At 56.7% G+C, this 12,361-nt stretch overlaps 5 protein-coding genes across 5 annotated transcripts; 3 read left to right on the forward strand and 2 right to left on the reverse strand.

Moving 5' to 3' along the window:
* Positions 1–2: 2 nt before the first annotated feature.
* BCV69DRAFT_296440 (molybdenum cofactor biosynthesis prote) lies at positions 3–2,600 on the reverse strand (the record flags this gene model as incomplete). The annotated part of the gene is made up of 3 exons (XM_025494010.1): positions 3–1,259; positions 1,353–1,811; positions 1,884–2,600. The coding sequence occupies 3 exons, from the start codon at positions 2,598–2,600 to the stop codon at positions 3–5; spliced, it is 2,433 nt and encodes an 810-aa protein (XP_025351302.1).
* A 190-nt stretch (positions 2,601–2,790) lies between these two features.
* On the forward strand, positions 2,791–5,527 carry BCV69DRAFT_296441 (NAD(P)-binding protein; the record flags this gene model as incomplete). The annotated part of the gene is made up of 2 exons (XM_025494011.1): positions 2,791–2,808; positions 3,752–5,527. 2 exons carry the CDS (start codon positions 2,791–2,793, stop codon positions 5,525–5,527), a joined length of 1,794 nt encoding a protein of 597 aa, XP_025351303.1.
* BCV69DRAFT_280046 (hypothetical protein) lies at positions 5,392–6,857 on the reverse strand. Its single transcript, XM_025491465.1, has 3 exons — positions 6,593–6,857; positions 6,253–6,477; positions 5,392–6,161 (listed from the first exon to the last, which is right to left on the reverse strand). Exons 1-3 carry the CDS (start codon positions 6,735–6,737, stop codon positions 5,833–5,835), a joined length of 699 nt encoding a protein of 232 aa, XP_025351304.1. The 5' UTR covers positions 6,738–6,857; the 3' UTR covers positions 5,392–5,832.
* Positions 6,858–6,961: 104 nt separating this feature from the next.
* On the forward strand, positions 6,962–7,772 carry BCV69DRAFT_280047 (hypothetical protein). The gene is made up of 3 exons (XM_025491466.1): positions 6,962–7,274; positions 7,457–7,545; positions 7,641–7,772. Exons 1-3 carry the CDS (start codon positions 7,183–7,185, stop codon positions 7,670–7,672), a joined length of 213 nt encoding a protein of 70 aa, XP_025351305.1. The 5' UTR covers positions 6,962–7,182; the 3' UTR covers positions 7,673–7,772.
* Positions 7,773–8,288: 516 nt separating this feature from the next.
* Positions 8,289–12,361, forward strand: BCV69DRAFT_280048 (hypothetical protein). The gene has a single exon (XM_025491467.1). It carries the CDS (start codon positions 8,472–8,474, stop codon positions 12,051–12,053), a length of 3,582 nt encoding a protein of 1,193 aa, XP_025351306.1. The 5' UTR covers positions 8,289–8,471; the 3' UTR covers positions 12,054–12,361.

Here is a 12,361-nt window from a genome sequence, read left to right on the forward strand (position 1 = left end):
CCTCACTCCTCTTCCCTAATCCAATCTCCACTCTTTCCCCCACTCTTCTGAACAACCATCACATCCCCCACCCGCATCTCCTTACCCGCCACACTCTTGAGCATATCCCAAACCGTCGTCGCTGCAGCCTGCACCGCGACCAGGGCCTCCATCTCTACGCCCGTGGCGGAGCGAGTAGTGGTTGTTGCGCGAATGGAAATATAAGGCATGGATGCAGCTGCCGACGAGGTACTGGAGGAGGAGGAGGTGGTGGTGACGCCAACGGGAGGAGGAATGACGAGGTCGAATAGGATCTCGCAACCATCAAGGGGGACAGAGTGACACAATGGCACCCATTCCGCTGTGCGCTTGGCGGCCATCACGCCAGCCAGACGCGCAGTCGTGAAGACGGGACCTTTGCCAGCGGGGGAGTCGACCTCTCCTATACCCTCCCCGTCAGAGACGCTGCCCCCACTGGTGGTACTGGTGGAGAGGAGATCCAGACAGGACCAGGGAAGAAAGACTTTCCCCACTGCAGTGGCGGTGCGCAGTGTGCTGGGCTTGGAGGAGATATTGACCATCGAGGGCTGATGCGTCGAGGCATCGAGGTGTGTCAGACGCGAAGATTGCGCAAGAGGTGGGGTAGCAGGAGGTGTGTTGCGTACTCTAGGCTCCTCGCGTATAGGCTCGCTGGTAGGAGGGGAGGGGTAGACGATCCGCGGTGTAGGCGAGTATTCGAGCGTCTGCGCTGGAGCCCGCTGCCGCTGCGGTCGACTGTCATTACGGCCCACGTCTCGGTCCAGCTTAGCAGACACGGCCGCCAGCCACATCTTCTCCTCTTCGGACAACTTCATCCCCCCTGACAGCTGATTACTGCCAGTAGAGGGCTCTTCTCGCGCAGAGGAAGCAGAGGCTTGGTCAGACCTAGTGGTGCTAGACTTGGCTTGCGCTCGCTCCCAGTCGGTCGTCGAGTCGTCTAGGTCCGCCCAGGGATTGAAGTCTTCTTCCTCGTCCTCTTCTACCTCGTCACTGCGTAAGACGCCTTGATTCGAGGCTGAAGACGTCGAGCTGAATAGACGCAGCCGTTGTGCCTTGAAAAGACCGGGCAGAAAATTGGGGCTACCGAGTCCCAGTGCCCGCGATCTCTTCTGCAGCCTCTCGGAGGCAGATAGAGCCGTAATCGATGTCGCTAGCTGTACACCCCAGCTTCTCTGTATCGGTGATGTCCGTCTTTGGGGGCGAGGATACCGCACCAAATCTCCATGCTGCTGTGCATCTCCCTGCGCCTCCCGCAGTATGTCAGCAGCCTTCGAAATGGGCCAGAATCCCTCCCCTGAGCCCTAACCTCCAATCCGACTCATCTCGCGCCCCACGGAAGTCTCTTCACCGCCTTTCCTGCCCTCTGCTGCTTGCCAGATCTCAAGAGGGTTGCGTAGCCCGGCGTGCTTGAAGTGCTTCTTATCCAGAGCGAGGGAGATGAGCTGCTTGAGAGGCAAGTCGGCATCTTCTCCGTCGGCAGAGGCAGGCGGCGACTGACGAATGGCATCTCTCAAACTCACTTCACCCTTACCACCATCTCCGAACAGGCAGACCTTCATACCGCCGTCTGCCAGTACTCTGACTCGATTGCAGCTGCCACAAAAGTGGTCTGTCATGCTCGAGATGAAGCCGAATCTACCGCGATGGTTGGGTATCGTATAGTGGCGTGTGGTATCATTTGCTGAGTCGACGTGACGTTCGATGTTCGAATGACGGGCGGAGAGGGAGGAGAGAAGGTCCGAAGAAGGGACGAGTAGAGAGGTAGACCAGGAATTGGAGAAGAAGGGCATGTACTGCGAGAGAAACACGGACGATGGGATGGTCAGCGACAGCTCACCACCGTAGCTCATGTCTGAGATACTCACCTCGATGAAGCGCACGTCAAGATCCATGTTTTTTGTGAGGTCTACAAAGTCGGCTACCTCGTCGTCATTGCGTCCCTTCATCACCACCACATTGAGCTTGATCTTCAGAGCCTTGCTAGGGTCCAGACCACCATCGGTCTGCTCCTTCCGAATGCTCAGAGCAGCCCGAATGGCGCTCATGATCTTATCCAGCGTCTTTCCAGGCATGCGGGACAGCTCTGCAAACCGATCGTGGCGCAACGAGTCGATGGAGATATTGACGTGGGTGAGCCCCGAGCTCACTAGCTCTGGAAGCATCCTCTCCAGCACCAACCCATTGGTGGTTAGCCCAATCTCTCGCACGTCCAGGTCATCTCTGAGCTTCCGCACGATCTCTGCTACGTCCTTCCGTAACAGCGGCTCTCCGCCCGTCAAGCGGACCTTCTTGACGCCCATCTCCACAAAGGCTTTCGCTATCCGCATCACTTCCGGTGTGGTCAGAAGATGAGGCTTGGGGGTGAGAGGAACACCGGACGGTGGCATGCAATAGACGCAGCGAAAGGAGCATCGTTCTGTGAGGGAGAGACGAAGGTAGGTGTGCTTGCGCGAGAAGGAGTCGAGGAGTGTTGGAGAAGAGGAGGATGAGGCTAAGGATGCGGTGGTGGTGTCGAGAGATGCCGCTGGTGGGCTAGACCTTTCTGCGGGATACTCTAGGTCCGCCGGTCTCGCGGCATCCATACTACGGATGCGAGACTAATATGAGAGGAACACATGGTATGAGCGTCAGCCTATCTGAACATCCAACGCCAAGTACAGTTCCATATGCTCATCTCACCTGCACCTTGGCCCTCAACACTTCGCCCTGCCTACCATTTACACCCTTCGATGATGAGACAATACTGTCAAATGACGGATCTGCTGCGCTCTCATGGCGCAATCGATCAACGTGAGGTCTTCTCCGCGGTCTTGTTGTACTGCTTTGCCTGCTTCCCTGGCTCGGCCCGGCTAGACAGGGCAGGGGCGAAGAAGATGACGCGCCGGTAAGGAAGGTGGTGGTGGAGGTGCCCCGGAGCAGGCTCGAGACCGAGCTCTGCCTCGGTCTGAGCATCTCGATACGAGCAGCGAGGTGATTCAGTATGGATGAGCCTTGGCTATGGTGGGGAATGTGAGAGTGGTGATTGTCTCGCGGGACCTCGCTGCCTCTCCCGATTGGAAATCGGAGCGGAGATAAGAAGTGAGATTGCAGAAGTCATCAACGCGGTCTGGGGTCAGTAGTCTGCTACCACCAAGCTGGGCCGCCTTGCGCAACGAGGTAGACAGTCGGGTCATGTTTATATCAACACAAATAGCAATGCAAAGGCAGTAATGGTGTTGTCAGCTCTTCGACGCGTACCCAGACGACTGACAACGGCTGGTGCGACTGTAGTCACGCGCCGGTCACTGAGAATGATGAGAGATGGTGACCTGGCTCTGGCTGACCGAGAGCGATGCATCAGAGGCGCTATCTGCAACGAACAGCTATAACAGAACGAATGATCTACCATTACAGCCACGATGGTACCGTTCGAAGCTGTGCATGCCACCATGTGTCCCTAGGGATCTCTGGAGCCCAGGTCTGCCTCGGGGCATTTTCGTCTGTCCGCGTCTAAATTTTTTCGAGTGCGGCGTGGTTCCGTGTGCGGGAGAGGGCGTGGTGTACAATTCTACTGGTTGCTGTCTTTACTTCTGTTTGCTCATCTTGTCACCATTGCCTTCCACAAAGTCATCGCCTTCAGGGTCTTACGCTCCTCCATCCCAGCCTCCTCCTCCTCTTCTTTTCTCCAAACCTTACTCTCTTGCCGCCTTGCTTCGTCGCACCTCGACCACTTCCCTCCCGCTTTTTGCCCAAGCTGCCTTCGATACGCCCCACTGCCTTCCTGTCCACCGCTTCGTCTCTGAAGTCTGCGACCAGGTACAACGGTACTCTTCGCGGCCTCGCTTCCTTCAAAGACTCTCGTCGCCCAACAGATCCTGCTCTCTCTGCTGTACCCAGTCGGCGGTCATTACAAAGCTCTCCCAACTACCACGAAGAGGCCCAGAGGCTCTCTCAACATCTCGCACAGTCAAAAGTCGGCGTAACAGAGCTCAACTCGCTCCTCTCCGCCCTTGCCCGTCCACCTATCAAGTCTTCCCGTTCAGAGGACCCCGTCGTAAGGTTCCAGCGTAAAGCCCGCTTCAACGCTCTCCTAGATACCTTCCACTCGGCCACAGTCTGTTCGGCCGAAGAGACAGAGGCCACTCTAGAGGAACACTTCAACCAATTCGCTCAAGACGCACTTCACCTTCCCTCGTCTCCACACGTAGTCTTGCAGGGCATCGCTTCAAGTATGACGGAGCCATCCCTGAACACCACTGGCAACGCCGGCGCTTCGTCCTCGGCCGAGGCCATCAGTGAGACCAACCCTGGCAAGCTGGTCAGCGCGGCTGCCATTGCCAAGCCCTTTGTCGATTCCATTACATCCCAGATCGAGTCTCGAGTCACCTCTGGTAAGAGACGCCCGCGCCTTGTAGGTATCCTGGCCACTCCCTCACCGCCCTCGATTGCTTATGCAGAGTGGACGAAGAAGGCATGCGAGTCGGTCGGTATGGAATTTGACATCTGGAGGACCTGGGACCAGGCAGAGGGTGCAGAGCCTCCCAGCGAGGACGACAAGAAGCCTGGACTGGAGGACGACGTTGAGGACCTCATCATTGCGGCCAATGCCGATGAGACTGTCGATGGTATCATGGTCTACTTTCCCGTCTTTGGTGGACGACAGGACACCTACTTGTCGCAGATCATCAAGCCATCCAAGGACGTAGAGGGTCTTTCCTTCTCCTTTGCATGGAACCTCTACCACAATGTACGCTGGATTGCTCCTTCTCAGCTCGGAGGAGCTCCAGGAGCTACAGCAGAGGGTAACGTCTTGACGCAACACGAGAAGGAGCAGGTCACTGCCTCTCTACAGGGCAAGAATCACGATCACTCTCTTGGCAACGACGAGGCAGTTCCTCCTGGACTGGTCAAGGGTATCCTTCCCTGCACACCGCTAGCCATTGTCAAGTGTCTAGAAGCAATGGGCGTCTATGATCGATCCTTGCCATACGGAGATCGACTGAGGGGCAAGACCATCACCGTCATTAACCGCTCTGAAGTCGTAGGCCGACCACTAGCAGCTCTCCTCGCCAACGACGGCGCCCGCGTCTTCTCGGTGGACTTGGACTCGATTCAAGAATTCTCTAAGCGGGGTCGATCTGGCAGCAGCGAGCAGGCTGGTGAGCAGGAAGCTCCTCACGTCCCTTCAAAGGCGGTCCGCTCCGCTAGGGAACGCAACGCCTCGTCCCGTGTGCGACCCCACCACATTGTGCGTCCCTCCCCCCTGCAGGATCAGGCAAGCTGCGTAGCCGCCTCATCCATCATCATCTCCGGCGTGCCCTCTGCGAACTTCAAGGTCCCCACCGACTCCATCAACCCCGGATCCGTCGTGGTCAACTTCTCTAGTGAGAAGAACTTTGAAAAGGACGTAAGAAGACGGGCGGCTGTTTACCTTCCTGCGGTGGGAAAGATGACGTGCACGATGCTGCAGAGGAACCTTTTGAGGCTGGTTGAGGCAAAGGATATGATTGAGGATGGGTCGGGGAGGTAGATGGAGGCGTGCGTTGGGGAAGAGACAGGGGGTTAGATGGAGAGCGAGTAGATTTGGCTAGAAAGGTGTTAAGAGGCGGCATTTAAAACGTAACAAACAGGAGATAGTTTGCAATCCACAATTGTAATGGACATCACAACGAGCAACATCTTCACCCCGTCCCGTCAGATCCTTGTCGCTGTCTCCAAATGCGTGGTATCAGTTTGTGCTGAGTGCTGACCTCTCGTGTTGTATAATGTACATTAGCCGTCCGTGTCCACTCGCAGCGATGCCTTGATGGCAGAACTCTCCCTCGCTCCCCCCCTTCACTTCTTACTACTCCCGAACCCACCAAATCCCATCATACTCATCATCGCCTCATCCTCAACCCCTCCACCACCCATCTCTTTCCTCCTCTCCTCTTCCCTCTCCCTCTCCTTCCGTTCCCTCTCTTCCTTCTTCCGTCTCTTGCGCTCCTCCTTCTTCTCCCTCTCAGCATCCGCAATCGCCTTGACCCTCTCTAGGAAGTCATACTCCTTTGCTGAATTGGAAGAGGAAGAGGAGGAGGTTTGAGAGCGGAGCAGTTGGATACGGGCGCGGACTTGCTCGACGGTGGACCGAGCGACGTGTGTTGTTTGACCGAGTCGACGCAAGTCTGGGAGTGGAAGGAAGAGGGAAAACGATGAGTCAGTGTTTGCCCAGGGCTCTACTGTCGTCACCTTGTGGTGAGGAGACCAGGTACTTACGGTCCCTTCCATTGATATGGTCCAAATACCCAATACTATCCTTGCACGTCTTCCTACAGACTTCACAGTAGTACCCTGCACCACGACGAGAATCTCCCGAGTTATCCACGAGGAGAGTCTTGCCGACGTCTTTGTCTAGGTCGAGGGGTTGGGAGCGCGGTTGGAGGTGAGAGGTGGGTTGGGGAAGAGAGTCGAGCTTGCTGGTCCGGGGGAGGGGCTTTTGGCCTGTAGTCGCCGGTCCGTGTAGAAGGCACATGGCAGTGTATCAGCTCTACTGAGCTCTTACGAAAGCGGCAGCTATCGTGCTTTCGGTCTTTCTCTCTGAGCTCCTGACACTCACCTTTGCGTATCCTCTCTTCATTCTGCTGCGCCCGTTCCTTGTCCTCTCGATCCTTCTCCCGCGCCTTGGAAGTATACTCCTCTACATCCCAGGTCCTCCGCGAAGGGCCTACACCGGCACCTCCCGCTGCTGTTGCTTTGGACATCCTACTGCCTCAATCAAGGTATTGATGAAAGGAGGGAAGGAAGGGCGCTACTTGTGCGGGAAGTGGACGAGGTCGAGCAGGCAGGTGGGAGCCAAGGCGGAAGCAGTGGAACGGAAGGGGCCAAAAGTGGCTCGCAGGCGACTCCACCCCGTCTGTCTGTCTGTCTGTCCGTCGGTGGGTGGGTGTGCGTCCGTCCATGCAGCCTTCATCCACCCACTCAGCCCCTCTTGCCATCCTTGCGCTTTGCCCATCGTTGCCTCACAGAGCACACACTGCCCTCGTCATCCTCGAAAGCTACAAGGTCAGCGCCTGTTGAGCTCCTCTAGCTTATAGCCCCGCCTCGCCTGCGTCTGGAACAAGTGGCGCAAGAGAACGCCCTCGATCTCCATCTTCCTCTCTTCACACTGCATCAAAGCGGATATCTCCCGTCTCTTCACACAACATAATGTCGGGATGGACAGTGATCTGGGCTGGAGTGGCCGTGGGTGGAGCTAGCTTTGGTAGTTGGGGACTTGTGAGAAAGGGGGAGAACCAAGTGTGAGTGTACGAGAGGAGTGAGAGGCTGGGCGCTGAGAGGTCGGCGGGAACCGAGAAGGCGTATCTACGTATGGCTTCCTGATCTTCCCTCTGAGGTACTAGACGGCGTACAAAGAATGTAGACTGACATTCCGCACTCCCTCCTTCTCCCACCTCCGCCTTGTGCCCTCGTCACCTCTCAGTCTAATCAGGACATCTGTGATCCTGACGATGATCTGCTGCTATTTGATGTGGTCCATCATCTACCTCGCACAACTACATCCCCTCATCAGTGAGTAGCTACAATTGGCATTAGATTCAGCGTCACGCAAAGCAAAGTGGAAGAGACTGAACGCTGTCTCCTCGTCTTCTATGTCGCCGTCGCAGAGCCAAAGAGGGGTGATCTACGTCCCGAGTAGAGTGGAAAGGGTAAAGGAGAGGAGGCGCAGAAGATGGAGTACAATCAGGGTCAGGCGAATTACTTGGCCACTGGCATCCCGTTCTGTGTTTCATGTCCTGGCTTCAATGTACAAATGATCAGCTATACACAGAGTAAGACGACAGAGCGGCGTCAGATGAGGATGAGCGTGCTCATTGTCAATCATGCGTAGTGGTCGCCTTGATGGCGTCCGTCTGCCTGTAATGTCTGTCGACGCTGGACAGACCCTTGACTGACATCTCGGTGGCCCCCTTGACGACGCCGAGTATCCCTAGCTTCTCTGGCCTGTGATGATGGCTGCTGCTGCTGCTGCTGCTGCTGCTGGTGCTGCTGCTGGTGCTCCCTTCAGTAGCTTCCCAGTCAGCCCCTCTCTCTCACGCACGTCGTCACTGTCCCTCGTCTCCCGGGCGAGAGAAATGTAATTTGATGGTGTGTGTGGCTGGAGTGCGCCTGTGCCCTTGGCTGCGCTGCCCCGCCCTGCCCTCGTCGCCCCCCCGCGTGCGTCTGCCTGTTCCGGAAGCTCCACCCAGACTGTCCTGTCCTGGCTGTCCCTGTCCAAGGCCCGGCGCCCCTGCGAACGTCGTCCCGTCGATCATCGTTCCTCCTCCGCCTCGGCTCGATTTCACACTGCCTGCATATTCTTTCCCTCCCCCTCACCTCCGGACCATTGCTGGACACCTCGCATCTGCTGCCACAGTCGTTCGTACAGACAGACGGTTCTCTTCTTTACTTTACATCCCCTTCGTGCTGTGTCTGCCGCCGCCGCATTCCGCCCACACATGGACCCTTCGTCCTTTCTCGGCGGCTTTGCCTCGAACGCGGACGGCGCCGCCGGTCCCTCTTCATCTTCGTCCTCGTCGCCATGGCAGCCAAGCTACTTCGCCACTGCTGGTACCTCCAATGACGTCCCTGCCGACCTATTGCGGTGGTACCAGGAGCAGCAGATGAACCAAGCGGGCGCTCAGCCGCGGCAGAATGCTCAAGCTTCCCAGCCCCCTCCCTTTCAGTCGCAGTCGTTCGGAGGCGGAGGCAACCAGAATTACAACTTCAATATGCCTTCTGCGAGTACTATCAAGCACGAAGACAAGCAGGACAGTCATACTGGGCCCATTCGCCAGAAGACGTCAGGCGGCGCATCATCCTCTTCTGGCCCTATTAAGTCAGCGCCATCAGCGGACGATGAGGGGCAGAGTCCTGACAGTAGCAAGGCGGGCGCATCGGGGAAAGCGGCGCCGGTACGGGCAGCCTGTTTGTTCTGTCGGGCCCGCAAGTCGAGATGCAATGGCCAACATCCTTGTCACAATTGCATCAACCGGGGAAGGGAAGATGACTGCATATACACCGTCTCTCGGAGAGGAGGCAAACCCAAGCCAAAGCCAAACCAGTCGCAGGAGGAAGCCAACCTGGAGCAGCATCTCAAGAGACTCTTCAGCCTCTCGCAGCTTCCGCAACAGGTTCGAGTGCCTGGCGCTATACCCCAGCTGAGAGATGCCCAATTGAGTCAAGAGCAGGAGACTAATGCTGGAGGCGCAGGGGGAAGCAAGAACTCTGGCAATCCGATGCCACGGTCACTGCAGCAACCACAGCCGCCGGCTCAGCAAAATCAGCAGCTACCCCAAGCATCTCAGATGCCCTTTTTGCCTTCGTCAGGTCATCAAATGATGGCTTCGCAATCGCCGTACTCAGCTCCCTCTATGACTCAGTCTCCACCGAACCCGATGGGAATGTCTGCCAATGCAGGACCCCAATGGGACTCCATGGCAGCCCTCTACAGCGCGATGAATGATTCATATGGCCTGAATCTCATGCCGAACAACATGAACGCTTCCCCAGCCACGTCCAACCCAGCTGCTCTAGGGCAGCCTCCTGATCCGTCACACCAGCGTCAACAGACTCAACAAGAACCCTCGCCCACCTCTGCATGGCCGGTTCAGCAACAGCAGCAGCAGCAGCCCCTGCGGCAGAGCATCCCTTCCCAGCAACAAACGCCCCTGTCTTCAGCGCCCGCCACTGGATCGGACCCACCCCCCGGCTTTCCGCCGCGAGCTTCCGTGTACACAATCCTGCTCGGGTATTACAACACCCTGTATCGATTCATTCCGGTTTTTGCGCCACCTCAGCACATTCACGAGATGTCGCAGAGGCTTTCACTCGATTCGCCCTTCATCTTGGCATTACAAGCCATTTTGCCTCTGCTGCAGGATGGAGAATCGACGAGTGCTTATCGCTCACAAGGTGCCAGTTCCGGTGGTCAAGCTTTCGCAGCTGGCTTCGGCATCGGTCCAGGTAACAGTGGCTTGAACTTTCCCACGTCCGAGCGGAAAGCCGAACTGTTGGCCATCACTAGTCACTACGAGAAGCGGGCTACCGAGACGATCGAGCACGTTCTTGAGCAGGCCGAGAGTCAACTTCAAGGCTCGAGCCAGCCATTGACCAACAAGGGCACGACTATTGGAGTCATACAGGCCTTGGCCGTTCTCTGCGTGTATCACTACGGGAGCGGTAGAGCTCTCAAGGCGCGCCTGAAGGCAGATCAGGCGCTAGGGTTGGCAATGGCTAAAGGTCTCCATCGTCTGAGGCGTCCAAGGGGAGACTCTCCAAATGCGATGGGCAGCAAGAGCAGCTTCGTCTCCTCTGATGACGTCTTTGGGACTCAATCATTGTACTCTCAACTGCCAGAACAAGTCAGGTACGAGATGGAGAAGAGGATCTGGTGGACATGCTGGTCAAGCTCTCTATGGTGCAGCTACAACACCGCCATCGCACCTACGATCAGAGCAGATGACCCGCGTGTGAGGACAGAGATGCCTACTGCGCAAGATCCGACCGTCTGGCCGGCCAATATTCGATCACTACAATCGCTGCTTCTGATTCAGGAGAGAGTACTTGCACTTGCGCATTTCAAGGATGGTGGGGAGGGAGATGGAGAAGACGGTGCAGCGAGCAGGAAGGATGATGTGTCGCTCTTCTCGCCGCAACGCAGCAGTTATGCTCAATCCTCCAACGGCAGAGGTGAAACACCAGCAGGGGAACAAGCTGCGACCTTCTCCTCGCTGCCGAACAACGCCAGCCGGCAAGACGTTCTCGACTCGATGTTGGAGATTGACCGTTCTTTGCAGGAACAAATTACCCAGATCGAGGCGGATGAAGCTTCCTTCAAGCAACTCTGTCAAGAGCCCGCGTCCGCGTCGATGCAGGGCGAGGAATCCCTCAGTCGTGTGGATGACGACCTGGCGATGTACCTGAAGCGGTCAGCGGCTATTCAGCTGTATACCAGCTCCCTCACTCTTCATCTGGGGCAAGCCTTCCAAGGAGCTTCACTCTTCGAGAGGAAGCTGTGCTTCTTGAACACTGTCACAGAGAGTGATCCAAGTGCGGCTTGTCAGGTGCCCATGCCCGATAGCTTCTCGAGCGCATTTGGCTTCGCTGATGGTACGGAGGGCGACAACGACAGCGGCGAGAAGGGCCAAGGAGGCGGAAACATACAGGCCTCTCCTGCAGGAGCGAACGCTGCCGCTCTCGGCCAAGAGGATGGCAGAGCCTCTACGAGCGCGCAAGACTTGTTTGCCCGTGGACCCTTTTTGCCAAAGGACTCGCTGGGCCGCTGTGTGCATGCTTCGAAGAGGCTGCTAGAGATTGCCCGCTCAAAGAGGAAGGAGCCCAACCCCTTCAATGCCTGCTCCTACGTGCTCATCTCCTTCACCCTCCTCATGCAGGCTCTGGCGGTCAGCAGTAGCGCCTCGTCTGGCAGCGACAGTAGAGGCAACTCGGCTGATGCTGATGGTGAGGGAGAAGAAGACGCGGAGACGGATGGAGACGATTACGAGGGAGACTACGACATGAGCGACTTCCTAGCCGGCGTCAGTAGCAGCGGTGGCGGTGGAGAAGGGGACAACTCCCTCTGGACCAACCAAGGCGACGCAACCGCTCCGAACCATGCAGACTTTTCTGCTTTCAGCAGAGGGCTCCTGCAATCTGCTCAAGGAGCAGCAGCTCTCGGTGGCAGTGGATCCTCCTCGCAGCAGCAGACACCCTTCGAAGTCACCCCACAGGCTGGACAACAGCCACCATGGGACTTTTCCGCTCCCACCACTGGCACTACTACTGGCACCGGTGGCCTCTCCAACAACGATGACCTTATGACTGGCGTTGATGGCAGTGGTAGCGGTGGTGGACAGGACTCGGCTGAAGCACAAGGAGCAGCACAGCGTCGTCGTGAAAAGTTGCGAGAGATTTGGAGTCGGGTGAGGGAAGCGCATGCTACATTGAAGGAGCTAAGCAAGTATTGGAAAATGGTAGAGCCAATGGCAGATGAAGTCTCGCTCTGTCTGGAGACTTCGCAGCTACTACTGCAGCAGTGAGTCACTCCTGCAGGTGAATGGCAAGGTGGACTAGAAGATTGCCTGCTGGGCCACCCTCCCCGCCTTCAGAGGGCCTGCATGGTAGCAATGCACTGCTTGGCCATCGTCTTCCCTCGCCTCGCCTCGCCTCGACTCGCCTTGCAATAGCGACCCTCTTTCCTCTCTCCCTCTTCCTCTTCTGCTATCATTCATATACACAATTTTCTTGTATACTTATATATTGGCGGAATCAGGCATGAGTGTGAGCAAGAGTAAAAAGGTAATGCAATATGCATTTATAGAGACTAGATCAGGACAGGATCAGAACA

Source organism: Pseudomicrostroma glucosiphilum, assembly GCF_003144135.1.
Source record: "Pseudomicrostroma glucosiphilum strain MCA 4718 unplaced genomic scaffold BCV69scaffold_1, whole genome shotgun sequence".
Taxonomy (NCBI): Eukaryota; Fungi; Basidiomycota; class Exobasidiomycetes; order Microstromatales; family Microstromataceae; genus Microstroma; species Microstroma glucosiphilum.